The following is a 19,760-nucleotide window of genomic DNA, read 5'->3' as shown; positions in this document are numbered from 1 at the left end:
GATAGGAGAAATGTGGGATCAACATATAAATCAAGTACAAAAATCAAACGAATATTCATATTTGACCTGATTGTTTATAGGTCATAATGCATGATCAAAACCGAAAGTTTCTGTGATGAATGCCCTTGTACTGTTCACCATGTAAGAATTTATTCACTATGTAAGAATTCGTTCACCATGCAAGAACTTTTTCGTTATGCTTCAGAAGATTGGAGACTGACGAGAATTAGGCTTGAGATGGATTAATGATTGTACATTGAGCGTTGACCCCCCTATACTGAATTTTATTGTTGTTAACAACCATTTGATCAATAAATATGAGAGATGCCCTCTAAAAAAAAAAAAAAAGTATGAAAAAATTATAGTGCCTTTTGGATATGAACCTCTGGGCTGTTACAAAAAGAAGAGCTATCCTCACAGGGAGCTGATAGTACAGCTGGTAGTACAGTATCTTGGAATTTCCAAGGCCTGGGATGGTACCCAGAACTCAGGAACTCCGTATACTTTTTTTTTGAATCAGTGAATGACCTGCATTATAAATGCATTGGTTTTAATTTACTTTTTTTCTAATTAATGTACAACTTTAAAACTTTAAAAAATTCAGCTAAAGTAGAAGATTCAGAAGAATATACAATAATAAGTTTATTATAGCTCAGCATACTATCACAAAGTGAAACTAGCATGTTGTAATTTTAGACTTCTCAGTGGAGCTTGTCTTGAGTTTTTCATGTAGTTCAAGATAATATTTTTATTGGAATGATTATGGGCATACAAAGTAAAGTTTTAGTGAGTACTACATGCACAAGTAAAATTGAGTGTGCAGCATGTTATCTAGGGAGAAGCTAGGAATGGGTGGGTCTCTCAGAGTGCTGCTCCCCAGCCTGCAAATAACTGTAATTTTGTGATGCTTGATTTCTTTGTCTTGAAAAGATATTATTTTTTCAGAATAAAATGAGATGACATGTTTGAAAAACACAGTGATTTCTTAACAAGGGGGTCCTTACTTGTCCTACATGTCTGTCTTTCATTCTTCCATCCTTACATAAATAAACCCAGAATTCATTGGCTTTATGTTTTTGGAAGAATGGAATCTTTGCTAATTCAAATGTCTTATTTATAAAGCTTATAATTAGAGAGAAAATTGAAGTTTCAGTGATTCACTAGGTATATTAGTAGTTCAGTAAATGCTTATTGAAATGAACTTTTGTTGAGTCTGTTCCATCTGTTTGTGTAGAGGGATCTCTGCACATTTTAAGAATTCTATAAACTATAAATCTTTTTGGGTTTTTCTTTAACTGGCATAAAACTTCCTTTTAAAATCGATTTTATAAAGTAAGATATGTACACATTCCAGATATTGTAATAAATCATGCTGAAAACTGTTGTCACTATGGTTCCCATTTATATGTAAGTGCATACATATATTATTGCTGCTACTAAGCATGAGTACTGTTTTTTTGAATGCTTACTAGTGGTGGTTTTTAACCCTTCAAATGAAATCATCCAGGATATAAAAGATGAGATGTTTTGAGTTAAAATTCTCTGATTAAATTAGATTTTAAATTCTCTAGTTGAAGTAGAGGTTAGGGCCAGGGTCCCTCCAAAAGGGACCTAGCATGCTTCAGTGGCCTCTGAGCCATCTTTGAAGTAGAAAGGAAGAAACTGAGTTTTAGAATGGTTAAATAAAATGATCAAGGTCACACCATAGATCAGGGTTAACCCAGGTCTTTGTAATAGTATATTCCCCCCAAGTGGCATTGCTGCTTCAGTGCTACCTGAAGGAGAGTCCTGAATAATTAATTCAGTTTACTTGACAGTTATCCTGTTGTTGGACATTTAGGCAGTTGTAGGGTTATTTCTTTGTAAACAATACTGAATTAAAACCATAATATATTGCATGTATTTTCATTGTTTAGTAAGTCTAATAAAATTGTTTTCAAGTCCTCTAATAAATTGCAGTGTATTTTGTCATCTAACTGTTTCAAGTGATATTTGAATTAATAAAATAATCTTATGTCTTCTAGACTCATTTCATTAGTGCTGCACTCAAGACTAGTAGTTTTCAGCCTGCTGTCATGCCTCCTTCTAGCATAGTAGAACAATATTCTGTAAAACCAGACTATTCTAATCTTGGTGGCAGTAATCTATCTTCACAATACACATTTACTTCCAAACCAGGTAAAAATATGTAATTTTCTTTGATTATAAAACGTCAGCTATGAATTTTCTTTGTTGTGTGTAAGCCAACAACTTATTTACTAGGTTGTAAAAGACCAAGTCTTTGTTTTATAAAATTAGTTCCTTTTTTAGGTTAAATAATTTTTAGATCATTTCAAAACTTGTTCAGTTATTATGGATCATACCTGCTTTATGGTTTTAATGAATAACCTTCATAAATTGTCAGAAGTACTTATAAAGTTAGAAAACTTTTACTTATTTAATATCAAAATGCTTGTAATTAATTCTCCAGTTCTCCGACAAACTGCCTATTTACCATTTTCTTGATTATGTCAGGAGAGAAACCACCTCAGTATAATTATAAACTATTTCTAAGTATTTTCAAGGAGTTAGCAGTGCAATACTATCTACCTTAATAGAATTTTTTAAATCTCTGTTTGTAAGAATGGGAATACATAGCTCATTTGTATTAAACCTTTGAAATTTAAAATAAATGATTTCCAAATGATTGATATTTGAATAATGAAATAATGAAAATTAAGGGCTGTCCCTTTTGTTATATGCAAACCAATGGAGTACAATATCCCCAATGTTGGATTTTTTAGAACATTATTGTATTGTAAACAAAGATTCCTAATATTTCTAAGTTCTTTTATGTTTTACAGCAAATCAGAGGGGTCCTTACAAAACTTGTGATTAATATGGTTTAGTTTTTAAGTTGTGAAGAGAGGAAGAGGTCATAACTAGCCTGTTGAAGGTTAACTGGCTTGCGAGTGAGAGTGTCAGAGCTCCAGCCAAAACTCAGGTTTCAGTATGACCTGGCTATGTGCTTTCTCTAGCAGCAGGCACTTGTTTCATACTTTATTCTAGAGAATTACTTGCTCATAATTTTGTTTTTCAGACTTGAGTTTTAAAGGAGAAAGATGTATGTTTTATTGGTTATATACTGAATTGGTTTCTTTTTGTATTTTTAGTGACACTAGGTGAAATCAAAGAAAAAATGAGTAAATTAAAAATTCAACAATTTAAACTTTCTTTTCTCTACATTTTTTGGGCATACATCACTTTTAAGTACTTGTAATGGCATAAATATAAATTTGTATTGCTTTTAGTAGCATATCAAAAGTATTTCCCATGTTTTGCTAGTTTTTAATACCTGAAGGAAAGTCCTGAATAATTAATTCAGTTTACTTGATAGTTATCCTGTTGTTGGACATTTAGGCAGTGTAGGGTTATTTCTTTGTAAACATTACTGAATTAAAGCCATAATATATTTATATAGATATTTGACATATTTATATATTATCGTATATATAATGTTTTATTTCTTTCAGTATATTTTCTTAGGATAAATTCCCAAGAGTAAGATCACTAAATCAAAGTATATAAAAATTTTACGATTTCCTATACCTAGTGTCAAATGATCTTACCAGTTTTTATTGCCAAAAACAGTGTCCAGCTATGTCATTTTCACCAGTTTAAATAGCTTAAATTGCACTATTGTCATATTGATTTTTTTCTTATTTATTAGCTCTAAGTGTATTAGCTCTAAGCCTGTATTTCTTTTGATTTCTCCTGATGAAGTTATTTCTACATACTTCTTAATAATTTGTATATCCCGTACAATTTTGGTTTTATTTTTAAAATATGATAAAATATGATAAAGAGGAACACTGTATAAAGTATTTTTTAAAGTAAGTTTAATACTATTATTTACTCTGTTGTCTACTAAAGCTCCTTCTAGAGAGATTGAAAATATGAGTTTTGAGACACCAGCACCTCGCAGGTTTGTTCCTGTACCTGTTTCAAAGGATGATAAAATATCAAAGAGGGAAAATCCCACTGAAGAAAAGGAAAATAAGATGTCAGGTACTAAAGCAATTACAATTAGCAGGACTACTTTTATTAGACCTTTCTCAAATTAGGAGCAGATTTTTGCACTAATGATTTATAATTCTCAAATGTGCCTAGTAGTAACTAAAGTAGGATCTCTATTTTATACATGTCTTTTTTACAAAAAAGACATGTACTGGGCAAATCAACCTCTTTTAGATTCTTTGTAGAAGGAATGAGAGGCATACATTTGTATCATTCTGATTGTCTTCTACGGGTTATTACTTAAACTTTTAATGAATAAGTTTTGTTATTAATAAATTTTAAATGCTTTGTTGAAGGTAGTATTGATCATTTTAGAGCATGTTTCTTTATATTGTTTTTAGGTGTGAATTTCAATAATAAAACTCAGAGAAATTTAATATTTATTACTATGTTTAGTTGGAAAATGTGCTAATATACAAACTATTTAATATAGAACTATTTAAAATAGGACTTTTATAAGTGCCCTAAAATAATAATTTGCTACAGATCCTTAAAATGTAGTCCTTCTGGTAAAAGAAAGAGAAAAATTTAAATATAAGGTTTTATTCTTAGAATTATTTAAGTGCATTCAGTTTTATCTTGGATACTTTAAAGACATTCAAGGAATTTGAAAGATAAAATCTTTAATCAACAGGTCAACCTAACCAAAAAAAAGTCATTATATAGTCTCATTAAAGATGAGACTACAGGGAAGATTCAACTAATAGTTGATGTGAAGAAACAAATTGTTAAACATCCTTTTTTACTATTTATAACAATAAATTGAATTTGCTGTGATTTGTGATGATGATACTTCTCATTCAAATTCCTTTTTTCCTCTGGTGGAAATAAATTTTGGCCTAAACTTACCAGAATTATTTTCATGAGTTATAAAAATTTAGTTTTATTTGATGACTGTATTTATGCCTTATGTTGTAGAGTGAATTGAGTAGATAATCATCATAAGAAACTAACTTGGTACAAATATATGTGAGATATTATATAAAAGAGAAATGAATCAGTACTTGAAAAATGGTACTTTTTTTTTTACTGTAGGAAATGTAAGACTATTGGAACAAATTTTGAATAACCATGATTGTTTGACAAGAAAAAGTGAATCTTCAGACAAAACCTCACTAACTAGATCAAAAATAGGATGGAATCCTGAGACGAGAGACAGGTGAAAAAGAGAGATTGGAATAAAAGCTGTACTGCAAAGAGCTTTGTTCATATTTCTAAAGTTTCTCTAGGAATTTTAATAAATTTATAGCATTGCTTTTCCAAATTAAAATTTATCTACTATTTCCTGTTGCTAATATATCTTTCCCCTTTTTCTATAGTATAGTTATAAAATGAATGTGTCTAATTTTCTCAAAATGCAAATTATTAATTTCTAATGAATGAAGATTATTTATTTGTGATGAAATGATATCTAGATTTGCTTCAGAAATAAACCAACACAGGTAAGGTAATCTGGGTTGAAAGTATAGATGAAATGAGGATAGCCCTCACTTAATGATTATTATAGCTAAACAGTATCACAGAGGCTATTATTCTACTTTTGTGTATTTTTGAAATTTTACATAATAAAACACTTAAAAGCCAATAAATCTAGGCCATGATAATTTTATTTACTGTGAATGTCATGAAAGCTACAATAATAAGACCTAAAAGAGGCACATTTTTAGTAATTTCATGTGGAGACAATACAATTTTAGTTCATTTACATTTAATATGATTACTGATAAAGTGAGATTTATGTCTGTCATGTTGCTTTTTATGTTTGAGGTCTTTTTAAAATTCTATCTCTGGATACTGCCTTCTTTTGCATTAAATAGATGTTTCCTAGTATAACGTTTTAATTTCCTTATTGCTTCTTTTACTATATAGTTTTATTTTCTTAGTGATTGCCCTAGGGATTGAAGTAACAGCTTAATTTAAAACAATCTAGTTTGGATTAATACCAATTTAATTTCAATAGGATTGAAAAACTTTGGTTTGATATACTCCATTCCCTTCCCATTTCTTCCTTCTATTATTTTCATGCATATTTATACATTATACATTATAAATTTACACATTATGTACAGCTCATCTGTACATCTTGATAATTGCTGCTTTATGCAGTTGTCTTTTAAATAAGATAGGAAAAGAGTTATAAACAAAAATGTTTTATACTGTCTTTTATATTAACCTATATAGCTCACCTTTACCAGTACAGTTATTTCTCATAGGGACTTGATTTAGCATCTAGTCTCCTTTTATTCCACTCTAAGGGGCTCATCTTAGTATTACCGTAAGGGAGGTATGTTAGTGATTAATTCTCTCAATTTTGTTTGTTTAGGAACAACTTAGTTTCTTTTTTACTTTTGAAGGATAGTTTTGCTGGTTATAGAATTTTTGGTTGACATTTTTTTTCTTTAAGAATGTCAGCAAAGTCTCTGTTTGGTTAGCTAAGTCTGCTAGTGATTGGAAGAGATTTCCTTAACTACCTTAAGCCATTAAGTCTTCCTCTCTTTGGCCAAGGGGCTGTGTATGGAATGTGTTGGGGCATACCTTCAGTGCTCTGACAGTTTATGAGTTGGTTGTAGCCTTAACTTCCCACTTGTGCACAGCAAGGTCAGCCAGACATGGGAGATAATGCCTTTTTCAGGCCTTTCTTAGGCATGCATATAGCCCTGTACATGGATATGACCTTCTAGATCTCCAGTAATGTGTTGGATCTTTTCAAAGCTCCACCATGGATATCTCGTTTCCCAGGCTTTTAGTTTATTGGCAAACCTCTTGTTTGCCTTAACTGTTTTTGCTACCTCTGGCAGTTGAGATATTGAACATTTGCCACTGATTTTGAAAAATTATCTGGGAGTAGGGCTTCTCATTGAGCTAGCTCTGAGTCAAGTTAAATAGAGAGAAACTCTGTGAATGAGATTTTTTGGGAGCGCCAAATCTGTTCTGCCCTTTTGAGTGTTTGTGAGGCTGTTGGTTTTCAGGGTTCAGGGCTTGTGAGATTATTGACTTTTAAGGCTACTGCAGCATTGGGGAAAGGGTTCTGGAATTGGTGCAAATTAAAAAGTCAAAAGCTTACTGTTCTTACTAAGAGTCAGTCATTTTTCTTCATTAAATGTTTCTTGGGTTGCAAGCCTTTGTTTAATTTCCAGAGTTCTGTAAAAGCTGATTTTTGACCATTTTTGCTGGAGTTCACTTAGCTCTTCTGTGGGAGCAGGTTTTTAGAGGTTCTTACTGTACCATTCTCTAAGTGCTTGTTCATGTTAGCTTCTTTAAAGCAAAACCTTTTTTCTGCACTTTTTCTACTATGCCTAAACCAGGCTGGTCAGAGTAATTTTATGTCTTGTGATTTTCTGTTTCATATGTGAAATTATGTAACTAACTATAATCTCACTGTATAATTTTAACAGGATACCATTTAGTAATGTCTAACTAAGAATGTTTCAAAGATTTATGTAATCAAATGTTTACTGACTTTATGACAATTTTAGGAAGCTTCATTTTTTAAATGTTTTTATAGCACTGGCACTCTATCCTCTCAAAGATTTCCTTCCTGTGAAGAACTAGAAATAGCTAAAGTGGCTGTGCAGAAGTCTGATAATATTCTTCATGATCTTGGCCAAAAGAGGATAGAAACAAATGACATATTCCAGGTAAAGTAGGAATAGGATATTAAAATTGATGATTAGTAAAGGTAAAAATTATGAAGAAATAAAAAAGTTAGCAGGACAAAAAGCCAAGAGAAAGGATGAAGATAAAGCTCTGAAAAAGACATGTCATCCCAGTCTGTTCTCTTTATAAAACTATCACCAAGTGACTTTTACTTACTGCTCCTTGGCTAGGACCAAACCATGTGGCCACCTCCAGCTTTCCAGCTTCTGTTGGCAAAGAAGGAGGGAAGAAAGAGAACTGTGAATGACCTTATTTATTCAGTCCACAGTGTCTGACATGCCTGTATAGAGCCAACTTGCTGTCATTTTGTTTTAGTTTTTTTCACCTGATACAGCTTTTTTAGTCACAGTACTGTTTGGTACTGCCTACCACTTCTGTGGACTTCCAAGCCTTACTTAACATACACATTAGTACTTCTAAATGGAGAGAAACCTTAATTGCCAAATATTCTTTTATAGGTCTTCAGTTTTACATCTTGAGTCCTTTAGGATTTATTGTTCTAGTGTATAGCCCTAACTATAGTAATAGCTCTTGTTTATATTAAAGTTAGTTTTGTAGTAAAATAATCTTGTTTGTATTAAAAAATGACTAATTTGAGTTTTACATGGTAATGTTTTTGTCTTTTTTTTCTTTTAAGCCAAAAGAATCTCTGATTACCTCAAAGCTTGCTGATCTTCCACAGAATTCCATTAGCCTTCATACCACCAATACGAGATCCATATTGAAAGATGCTGAAAAGATTTTGAGAGGAGTACAAAACAATAAAAAAGTACTGGAAGAAAACCTCGAAGCTATTATTCATGCAAAGGATGGAGCTGCCATGTATTCATTTATCAATGCTCTATCTACTAACAGGTAAGACATTATGTTGGTATTCCAAGGTTATTTATGAAACTGCCTGTTTAATACTCTTTCTTAATTTTTTTTCTTAGCATTTCATTTTGCTTAATGTGTTTTAGTGTTTAGCAAAGGTTTTTTTATAGCTTTTGATGATTTGGACTTAAAAGTTGGAATTTGGGTATACATATATTGATACTAGTTTTTACAGATGTAAATTTTCCCTTTAATTCTTTTTCTATCTTTGGGACTAATCTTCTGGAATCTACATGTGCTTTCCAAATACCTTTTAAACATTTGATAAAAACTAATAATATTGGTTTTTTTATTTTCAGATGGCAAATATTGGGGAACACAGTAGATTCAAAACTAGACAAGTGATCTGATCCAGGTCCTGTTCTCAGGACATTAAATACTAATTCAAGAAAATCCTTTTTTCTCTTTTGTAGAGAGATGTCAGAGAAGATTCGGATCAGAAAAGTAGTGGATGAGTGGATCAAAGCTATTTCTGCAGAAATTCAGGTAGGTATTGGAAAAAACAGAATGAAGTGACTTCTTAGAACATAACACTCATTCCAAAAGTTTAATACTTACTCTGAAAATATTTCTCATCTGTAAGTGTGCTTATAATTCTTAATTTCACTCTGTCACTCTTTATGTTTGCTTAGTAATAAATTTTGTTTACTTCACAAGTACTTTGCCTCTTAAATTATATTATGGCTCTTATCTGACAAATTGGTGGCCAGCAACTAAAATATGAATAATTTGAAAGAAAATGTAGCAAAGCATTTAAAAAACAAAGTAGACGTACAAAAACATTTCAAGACAAGATTTAGAAGCATTGGCTCACCAATACCTAAGTAAAAATACCAAAGTTACTTAAAGAGAAAATATCCCATAAAATTTATAAGGTTGTTAAGTTTACAGTAGTCAGTTCCAGATGGAAAAATTGCCACTTTCTCACATCCACAAAGCTCATAATGTATCTTCTGACATTAACACTGAAGAAAATCTAAGAGAGTTCTTTTTATTAGGAGGTCAGAAATTTAAAGGAAATTTGTTTTTTTATTCTTGTTTTTATTTTGGTATCATTAATGTATAATTACATGAGCAACATTATGGTTACTACACTCCCCTCATTATCAAGTCCCAACACATACCCCATTACAGTCACTGTCCATCAGCATAGTAAGATGCTATAGAATCACTACTTGTCTTCTCTGTGTTGTACTGCCTTCCCTGTGCCCTGCCTCTACATTATATGTGCTAATCATAATGCCCCTTTTTCCCCCTTATCCCCCCCTTCCAACCCATCCTCCCCAGTCCCTTTCCCTTTGGTAACTGTTAGTCCTTACTTGGGTTCTGTGAGACTGCTGCTGTTCTTTTCCTTCAGTTTTTGCTTTATTCTTATATTCCACAGATGAGTGAAATGATTTTGGTACTTGTCTTTCTCCACCTGGCTTATTTCATTGAGCACAGTACCCTCCAGCTCCATCCATGTTGTTGCAAATAGTAGGATTTGTTTTCTTCTTATGGCGGAATAATATTCCATTATGTTTATGTACTACATCTTCTTTATCCATTCATCTACTGATGGACACTTAGGTTGCTTCCATTTCTTAGCTATTGTAAATAGTGCTGCTATAAACATAGGGGTGCATCTGTCTTTTTGAAACTGGGATCCTGCATTCTTAGGGTAAATTCCTAGGAATGGAATATCTGGATCAAATTGTATTTCTATTTTGAGTTTTTTGAGGAACCTCCATATGGCTTTCCACAATGGTTGAACTAATTTACATTCCCACCAGCAGTGTAGGAGGGTTCCCCTTTCTCCACATCCTCGCCAACATTTGTTGCTGTTTGTCTTTTGGATGGTGGTGATCCTTACTGGTGTGAGGTGATATCTCATTGTGGTTTTAATTTGCATTTCTCTGATAATTAGCGATGTGCAGCATCTTTTCATGTGCCTGTTGGCCATATGAATTTTGTCTTTGGAGAACTGTCTGTTCAGCTCCTTTGCCCATTTTTTAATTGGATTATTTGCTTTTTGTTTGTTGAGGTGCATGAGCTCTTTATATATTTTGGATGTCAACCCTTAATCAGATATGTCATTTATGAATATATTCTCCCATAGTGTAAGGATGCTTTTTTGTTCTATTGATGGTGTTCTTAGTTGTACAGAAGCTTTTCAGCTTAATATAGTCCCACTTGTTCATTTATGCTTTTGTTACCCTTGCCCGGGGGGATATGTTCTTGAAGAAGTTGCTCATGTTTATGTCCAAGAGGTTTTTGCCTATGTTTTTTTCTAATAGTTTTAATGGTTTCATGACTTACATTCAGGTCTTTGATCCATTTCGAATTTACTTTTGTATATGGGGTTAGACAATGATCCAGTTTCATTCTCTAACATGTAGCTGTCCAGTTTTGCCAACACCAGCTGTTGAAGAGGCTGTCATTTCCCCATTGTATATCCATGGCTCCTTTATCATATATTAATTGATCATATATATTTGGATTAACATCTGGGCTCTGTATTCTGTTCCACTGGTCTGTGGCTCTGTTCTTGTGCCAGTACCAAATTGTCTTGATTATTGTGGCTTTATAGTAGAGCTCCAAGTTGGGAAGTGAGATGCCCCCTGCTTTATTCTTCCTTCTCAGGATTGCTTTGGCTATTCAGGGTCTTTTGTGGTTCCATATGAATTTTAGAATGATTTGTTCCAGTTCATTGAAGAATGCTCTTGGTATTTTGATAGGGATTGCATTGAATCTCTAGATTGCTTTAGGCAGGATGACAATTTTGACAATATTAATTCTTCCTACCCAAGAGCATGGGATGTGTTTCCATTTGTTAGTGTCCTCTTTAATTTCTCTCAAGAGTGTCTTGTAGTTCTCAGGGTATAGGTCTTTTACTTCCTTGGATAGGTTTATTCCTAATTATTTTATTCTTTTTGATACAGTTGTGAATGGAATTGTTTTCCTTATTTCTCTTTCTGCTAGTTCATTGTTAGTGTATAGGAATGCAACAGATTTCAGTCTATTAATCTTGTATCCTGCAACTTTGCTGAATTCAGATATTAGATCTACTAGTTTTGGGGTGGATTCTTTAGGGTTTTTTTATGTACAATATCATGTCATCTGCAAATAGTGACAGTTTTATTTCTTCCTTATCAATCTGGATACCTTTTGTTTCTTTCTTTTGTCTGATTGCCATGGCTAGGACCTCCATCACTGTGTTGAATAGTAGTGGGGAGAGTGGGCATCCCTGTCTTGTTCCCGATCTTAAGTGAAAAGCTTTCAGCATCTCGCTGTTGAGTTCAATGTTGGTTGTGGGTTTGTCATGTATGGCCTTTATTATGTTGAGGTACTTCCCTGTATATCCATTTTCCTGAGAATTTTTTTCGTGAATGGATGTTGAATTTTGTTCAGTGCTTTTTCAGCATCTGTGGAGATGATCATGTGGTTTTTGTCCTTCTTTTTATTTATGTGGTGGATGATGTTGATGGATTTTCGAATGTTGTACCATCCTTGCATCCCTGGGATGAATCCCACTTGGTCATGGTGTATGATCCTTTTGATGTATTTTTTAATTTGGTTTGCTAATATTTTGTTGAGTATTTTTGCATCTATGTTCATCAGGGATATTGGTCTGTAATTTTCTTTTTTGGTGGGGTCTTTGCCTTGTTTTGGTATTAGAGTGATGCTGGCTTCATAGAATGAGTTTGGAAGTATTCCCTCCTCTTCTACTTTCTGGTAAACTTTAAGGAGAATAGGTATTACATCTTCTCTAAATGTTTGATAAAATTCAGCGTTGAATCCATCTGCCCCAGGGGTTTTGTTCTTGGGTAGTTTTTGATTGCTGATTCAATTTCATTGCTGGTAATTGTTCTGTTCAGATTTTCTGTTTCTTCCTTGGTCAGTCTTGGAAGGTTGTATTTTTCTAAAAAGTTGTCCATTTCTTCTAGGTTATCCAGTTTGTTACCATATAGATTTTCATAGTATTCTCTAATAATTCTTTGTATTTCTGTGGTGACCATCATGATTTTTCCGTTTTCATTTCTGATTCTGTTTATGTGTGTAGATTCTTCTTTTCTCCTAGTAAATCTGGCTAGGGGTTTATCTACTTTGTTTATTCTCTCAAAGAACCAGCTCTTGGTTTCATTGATTTTTTCTATTGTTTTATTCTTCTCAAATTTATTTATTTCTTCTCTCATCTTTATTATGTCCTTCCTTCTGCTGACTTTAGGCCTCATTTGTTCTTCTTTTTCTAGTTTCAGTAATTGTGACTTTAAACTGTTTATTTTGGATTGTTCTTACTTCTTTAAATAGGCCTGAATTGCTATGTACTTTACTCTTAGAACTGCCTTCACTATGTCCCACAGAAGTTGGGGCATTGTGCTGTTGTTTTCATTTGTCTTCATGTATTGCTTGATCTCTGTTTTAATTTGGTCATTGACCCATTGATTACTTAGGAGCATGTTGTTAAACCTGCATGTGTTTGTGAGCCTTTTTGTTTTCTTTGTACAATTTATTTCTAGTTTTATACCTTTGTGATCTAAGAAATTGGTTGGTAGAATTTCAATCTTTTTGAATTTTTTTCTGAGGCTCTTTTTGTGGCCTAGTAGGTGGTCTCTTCTGGAAAATGTTCCTTGTGCTCTTGAGAAGAATGTGTTTTCTGCCTCTTTTGGGTGTAGAGTTCTGTAGATGTCTGTTAGGTCCATCTGTTTTAACACGTTATTCAGTGCCTCTGTATCCTTATTTATTTTCTGTCTAGTGGATCTGTCCTTTGGAGTGGTGTGTTGAAGTCTCCTAGAATGAATGCATTGCATTCTATTTCCTCCTTTAATTCTGTTAATATTTGTTTCACATATGTAGGTGCCCCTGTGTTGGGTGCATAGATATTTTTAATGGTTATATCCTCTTGTTGGATTGACCCCTTTATCATTATGTAATGTCCTTCTTTATCTCTTGATACTTTCTTTGTTTTGAAGTCTATTTTGTTTCATACAAGTACTGCAACCCCTGCTTTTTTCTTCCTATTGTTTGCATGAAATACCTTTTTCCATCCCTTCACTTTTAGTCTGTGTATGTCTTTGGGTTTGAGGTGAGTCTCTTGTAAGCCACACATAGATGGGTCTTGCTTTTTTATCCATTCTGTTACTCTGTGTCTTTTGATTGGTGCTTTCAGTCCATTTACATTTAGGGTGATTATCGATAGATATGTACTTATTGCCATTGCAGGCTTTGGGTTCATGGTTAGCAAAGGTTCAAGGGTAACTTTTTTACTATCTAACTGTCTAACTTGAACTCACTTATTACTATACTATAAACTCAGTCTGATGATTCTTTATTTCCCTCCCTTCTTATTCTTCCTTCTCCACTCTTTATATGTTAGGTGTTTTATTCTGTACTCTTTTGTGTTTCCCTCAACTGCTTTTGTGGATAGCTGATTTTATTTTTTGCCTTTAGTTAGTATTTGGTTGTTCTGCTTTGTTTGCTGTGATTTTATTTTCTCTGATAACATGTATTTAGCCTTAGGAGTGCTTCCATCTAGAGCAGTCCCTTTAAAATACCCTGTAAAGGTGGTTTGTGGAAGGTAAATTCCTCAACTTTTGCTTATCTGGGAATTGTTTAATCCCTCCTTCAAATTTAAATGATAATCTTGCTGGATACAGTGTTCTTGCTTCAAGGCCCTTCTGTTTCATTGCATTAAATATATCATGCCATTCTCTTCTGGCCTGTAAGGTTTCTGTTGAGAAGTCTGATGATAGCCTGATTGGTTTTCCTTTGTAGGTGATCTTTTTTCTCTCTCTGGCTGCCTTTAATACTCTGTCCTTATCTTTCATCTTTGCCATTTTAATTATTATATGTCTTGGTGTTATCCTCCTTGGTTCCCTTGTGTTGGGAGATCTGTGGTCTTCCATGTTCTGAGCGACTATTTCCTTCCCCAGATTGGGGAAGTCTTCAGCAATTATTTCTTCAAAGACACTTTCTATCCCTTTTTCTCTCTTCTTCTTCTTCTGGTACCCCTATAATGCAAATATTGTTCTGGTTTTATTGGTCACACAGTTCTCTTAATATTCTTTCATTCTTAGAGATCCTTTATCTCTCTCTGCCTCAGCTTCTCTGTGTTCCTATTCTCTTATTTCTATTCCATTAACAGTCTCTTGCACCTCATCCAGTCTGCTCTTAAATCCTTCCAGAGATTGTTTTATTTCTATTATCTCCCTCTGGAGTTCATCCCTTATCTCTTGCATATTTCTCTGCAGCTCCATCAGCATGGTTATGACTTTTATTTTGAATTGTTTTTCAGGAAGTTTGGTTGTCTCGGTCTCAACAGGCTCTCTCTCTAGCATTTGATTGATTTTGGACTGAACCAGGTTCTTCTGCCTTTTCATGGCAATAGAAGTGATCGCCAGTGGGTGGCACTTGTGTCAGCTGGGAGAACAAAGTCCCATCTTGCTTGCTGTTTGCCTTGCCTGTCTCCGCTGCCTGTTGCTGGTCAACCACATACAAGAAGCAGTCTCTGGGTTAATACCCTCAGCTGCTGTGGGTGGGGCATCCCTCAGGATGGCCTAGGGCACTGCTGGGGGTCGCAGGCAAGTGGCATGTGTTCTCGTGCAAGAACATCACCACTTTTTCCTTTCTGGACTCTGTGCCAGTCTCCGCTGTGCTGGGCAGTTGCACACATTGAGTAGCCTCTGAGTTGATCCCCTGAGCTGCTGTGGGTGGGTGGCCCTCTGGATGCTCTAGGCCTCTGGCCGTCGTTGTAGGTGATCAATGCATGTTCGCCATGAGAGCAGAGCCCCTCTGTGCCTTCTGGACTCTCTGCTGGCTTTCTCTGCCTGTGCCGGTCAACCGGGTGCAGGGGGCAGTGTCTGGGTTAATCCCCTGAGCTGCCGTGGGTGGTGGCCCTTGGGATGGCCTAGGGCACTGGTGGTGGTTGCAGGTGATCAGCACATGTTCGCCATGAGAACAGAGCCCCTATGTGCCTTCTGGACTCTGTGCTGGCTTCCTTTGCCTGTGCTGGTCAACCGGGAGCAGGGGGTAGCCTCTGGGTTTATCCCCTAAGCTGCCGTGGTCGGGTGGCCCTGGGGATGGCCTAGGCCACTGGCAGGAGTTGCAAGCGAGTAGCATGTGTTCACTGTGAGAATAAAGCCCCTTTGTGCCTTTCAGGCTCTGTGCCGTCTCTGCCCGGCAGCTTCATACTAGACCTGTGGGTCTGGGCTGGTTAGCTGCTTGCTAGGAGAAGTCTCTGTGTGGTTTCTGTTGGTGGGGCTGCTCCCGGCTGGTCTGCAGCAATGGTGGGTCAGCCGGTTTGCTTGGAGTGCTGTCAGTGGGAAATGAACGGCAGGCTGCTTATTGCCATGAAGGGCTTCAGAGCTGTGTTGCCACCCAGGGGATTAGTGCCCCCTGAAGTTCTTTAAAGTTCCCAGCCTGCTGGGCTCAGTGTGCCAGGATGATTTTGTCCACCTGTTAAACCCTTGTCCCTTTAAGACTTTTAAAGCACCCACTTTTCCTTTGTCACAGGGCAGCCAGCTGTGGGGACCTGTTTGCAGTCTTAGTCTTGGATTTTAGCTTTTGGTTTCTCTAATATCCAGTACACCATGCAATGTGTGTCTCTTCTCCCAGTGCAGATTACTAGGGCTGGTTATTTAGCATTCCTGTGCTTCCAGTCCCTCCCCACTCTGATTCTTTTCCTCCTGCTGGTGAGCTGGGGTTGGGGAAGTGCTCGGGTTCCATCAGGTCATGGCTTTGTATCTTACCCTTTTTGTGAGATGCTGAGTTCTCGCAGATGTAGGTGTGGCCTGGCTGTTTTCCTGTATCTTCTGGTCTCTCTTTTAGGAATAGTTGTATTTGCTGTATTTTCAAAATATATATGGTTTGGGAGGAGATTTCTGCCACCCTACTCACTCTGCCACCTTGAGAATATCCCAGTCTTTTTGAGGAAATTCTTAAAATTTTATATATTTGAGGGAGTAACACTATCAGGATTGCCCTGTTATTTTTATCTTGATGTGCAAAGTGTTTTTCTCTGATTTTAAGATTTGTGTATATGCTTTTTCACCATGGTAGCAAGGTGAAGTGTTGTTTGGTTTCCACAGCAATAAACACTGAAATATATTTCTAAACTTTGTTGTTTAAGACTACATCTAATGTGATTATGAAGAATTTATATTACCTACTATAGGATACAGCAGAAGACAAGTTGAACTAAGAGTCAAAAGACTTGGAGATCACTTCTGGCTCTGCAGACAACTAGCAATATATGTCACTCTATTACTGTTAATTCCATGGAAAATGTGTTTAAGTTTTCAAAAAGTTTTAATTTATAAATATTCATTTCAGAGTTTTATCGCAAAGTTTACTTTTTTGGACACTTATTTTTAATTTAATTTTTGAATAGTTCCTATAGTCATATGGTTCAAACACCAAAAAGTATAAAAAGGCTTGTAATGAAAAGTTGCCTTCCTATCCTGTACCCTAAGATATTAATTTGTTTAGTTTTTAGTTTATTCTTCCAGAGAATTTTTGTTCACATTTAAGCCAATGTCATTTATTTATAAAGTGTTTAAAAGTGCTAAGCTATATTTCATAGGACCAGGAAATAAAATCTAATACTTTTGATGTAAAAGCATTACTATTTGCGTATATTTTAAGTAAATTTAATTTTGGTTATGTTAAGGATGAACTGGCAAGGAAAGATTATGAACAAAAGAAATTTGGTCAGACCAATCCAAGGACCAAGAAAGCTCAGAATATGGGTAAAGATATTAAAAACAACATCCAAAACAAAATGATAAAAAATTCTGTAATTCCAAGGAAACATGTTCTAAAACAAAAAGAGGAACATTTTAGAAATACACCTTGGAGGAGCATGCCTGCTTCAAGCTTACAGAAAGAAAGAAAAGAAGTAAGATCCTACTCTGGTTTTGTGACATTAATGTTACATTATAATTGATCATTTCCTTTAAGATATAGGTAATTAATCGAATATGTAAATATTTTTAGAATATGAAGGACTATATGAATGCAAACTATCTTCAAACTATTGATATTGGTGGTTTTGGATACCCATAACGTGAAAAGCACTGCATAAAACTCATAATTTCTTCCTTCTGAGATCTCACACTTTGAATCACAATGTTTTAATTATAACAGGTATATCTAGAATTCATCTAGTCCAAAAATTAGATTCTATGGTTCATGGTAGTCAAAATTGAATTTCATTATTGTTTATATATATTTACGACTTTTTGTTTATTTTTCAATTTAACAAATGTATGATTGTGAGGCATGGTACTAGATACTATGGAGGGAATGTCTTTGGCTACTCCAAGATGTAACTTTATTAATGCCAAACATGGATTGTTGAACATATTAATAAAGCATCTAATTCAATGCTTAGTACTTAGTTAATGCTCAATAGTGCTACTTTTTGTGAGATTTAGATTATGATTGAAGTTGGGATCAGTAAAGTAGAAAACCATTTAAAAATATATGTTACATTATTGTACTTGAATGTAATAAATATATAAAATATTTTTAAGTCCTTGTGGTACTGAAAATATACTTAGTAGTTGTAAGAACCTTCATGTTTCTTGAGTGTATGTTTTTCATATTTAATTTTCATGCTTTTGAAAGCCGTAGAACTTTACAACTATAGTTTGAAAACTGGAATTTAAGAGCCATTTAAAATAGAGGACTTTTCTGACCTGATCATTCTTATTATAGTACTTAAGCTGGTGAGAGGAGGCTTTAGAAAAATGAAATAAGTGATGACTGTTTACTTTGTGTACTTAGGGATTTTTGAAAGCAACCACAGTGGTACAAGATGAAGATTATATGTTACAAATTTATGGAAAACCAGTTTATCAGGGTCATCGCAGCACTCTTAAAAAAGGGCCCTATCTCCGATTTAATTCTCCATCTCCTAAGTCTAAAATACAGAGACCAAAAGTCATAGAACAAGTTAAAGGTAAGGAACCTTGTTGTTTTGAGGTAAACTTCATTTTTCATAGTATCAGTTTAATTTGCAAAGTTTAATTTTGGTTCTTTATTTATTACTTATACAGTTAAAATTATATAATGCTTAGGGATGGAAAAACAATTCCTTCTAAGAGAGCAGGAAAAATAGACCATATTCATAGCACAAGATAAGCATAAGTGCGTCAAAATATAGGATTAGATGCTTCAGTTCCAGCATAATAAAATTTACATTTATCAAATGATGAGTCTTGAATAATTTAAATTCTAATCTGCAGAAAGCAGACATTTCTTTGAAGACCTTGTTCCGTCATGTCTTTTATGAACAGAAGGATCAGCCATAGCTGCGTATTGTCATAGAAGTGCTTCTGAGCATTTTTGCAGTTTTGCTTGTGTGTTCTCAAAGAGCCATAAGTAGCAAAGGTAAAAAATTTGGGAGTGTGCTTTTGTACATAACTAAAAATGAGTTCATATATCACTGTATGTTTTGACTCACATTTACCATTTCACTAGTATGTCTAAATACAACTCTTAAATATCTAGTCTGTTGATCTTTATTGCATTTTGAGGTTTCTCAACTTGTACTTTAGCGGTCAGTATGCCGCTTTGATGGTATATGTTAACTAGTGGATACCAACTCGTTTATTTTTCTTATCCTTTCTGGAAGTTGGAGCCATGACACCTGGTTTAATTTTCCTTCTCTTTCATTCTAAAAGTTAGACACTCACGCAGGATGTCAGTTTGTCTAGAAATCCTAGTTGACGTTATTTCAGTTAAGCATATAGCTTAGGGGTAATATTTATCCTAATGTTTCCTTTTATTTATTAGAGCTTTGCTATTAATTTATAGTTGGGATTTTGAAAGCCTTTGCAGAAAATAACTTGAGGTTTTAAAATACTTACAGATCCACAGATTACTTACTGGTAGAAGTGACTGAGTGATTGAGAGCCTGTGGACATACACTCATTCTTGGGCCTTGGTACCTGCTATTTCCTCTACCCAGAGAGCTTTTCCCTCAGACATTTGTATGTCTCATTCTCAGTTCTTTCAATCTTAGCTTTTAGATGTTACCTCCTTAAAGAGGTCTACCCTGACCTTCCTATCCAAAAACTACCTCCTATCCCTCTCTATCTCCTTGTCCTGCCTTATTGCTATCTGGTGCTATCTTACAGCACTTTTCACTATCTGATGTTACATTTTTGTTTTTTGTTTTCCTATAAAGTTTA

General features: G+C 34.5%; 1 protein-coding gene across 10 annotated transcripts in view; it reads left to right on the top strand.

Moving 5' to 3' along the window:
- Nucleotides 1-19,760, top strand: part of KIAA0586 (KIAA0586 ortholog) — a 143,354-nt gene that overhangs the window by 21,094 nt on the left and 102,500 nt on the right. For 9 of the 10 annotated variants that reach the window (XM_073242323.1, XM_073242328.1, XM_073242324.1 and 6 more), the window contains 8 exons: nt 2,025-2,178; nt 3,913-4,047; nt 5,092-5,215; nt 7,562-7,694; nt 8,351-8,568; nt 9,000-9,072; nt 17,234-17,461; nt 18,352-18,526. In XM_073242323.1, the coding sequence (XP_073098424.1) occupies nt 2,025-2,178; nt 3,913-4,047; nt 5,092-5,215; nt 7,562-7,694; nt 8,351-8,568; nt 9,000-9,072; nt 17,234-17,461; nt 18,352-18,526 (1,240 nt within the window). The remainder of the gene's footprint in view (nt 1-2,024; nt 2,179-3,912; nt 4,048-5,091; nt 5,216-7,561; nt 7,695-8,350; nt 8,569-8,999; nt 9,073-17,233; nt 17,462-18,351; nt 18,527-19,760) is intronic. The other variant, XM_073242325.1, reaches the window with a different exon arrangement.

The sequence above is a fragment of the Manis javanica genome, chromosome 8 (assembly GCF_040802235.1).
Source record: "Manis javanica isolate MJ-LG chromosome 8, MJ_LKY, whole genome shotgun sequence".
NCBI classification, from domain to species: domain Eukaryota; kingdom Metazoa; phylum Chordata; class Mammalia; order Pholidota; family Manidae; genus Manis; species Manis javanica.
The sequence above is the reverse complement of the archived record's forward strand: the minus strand, read 5'-3'. Positions and strand labels throughout refer to the sequence as shown.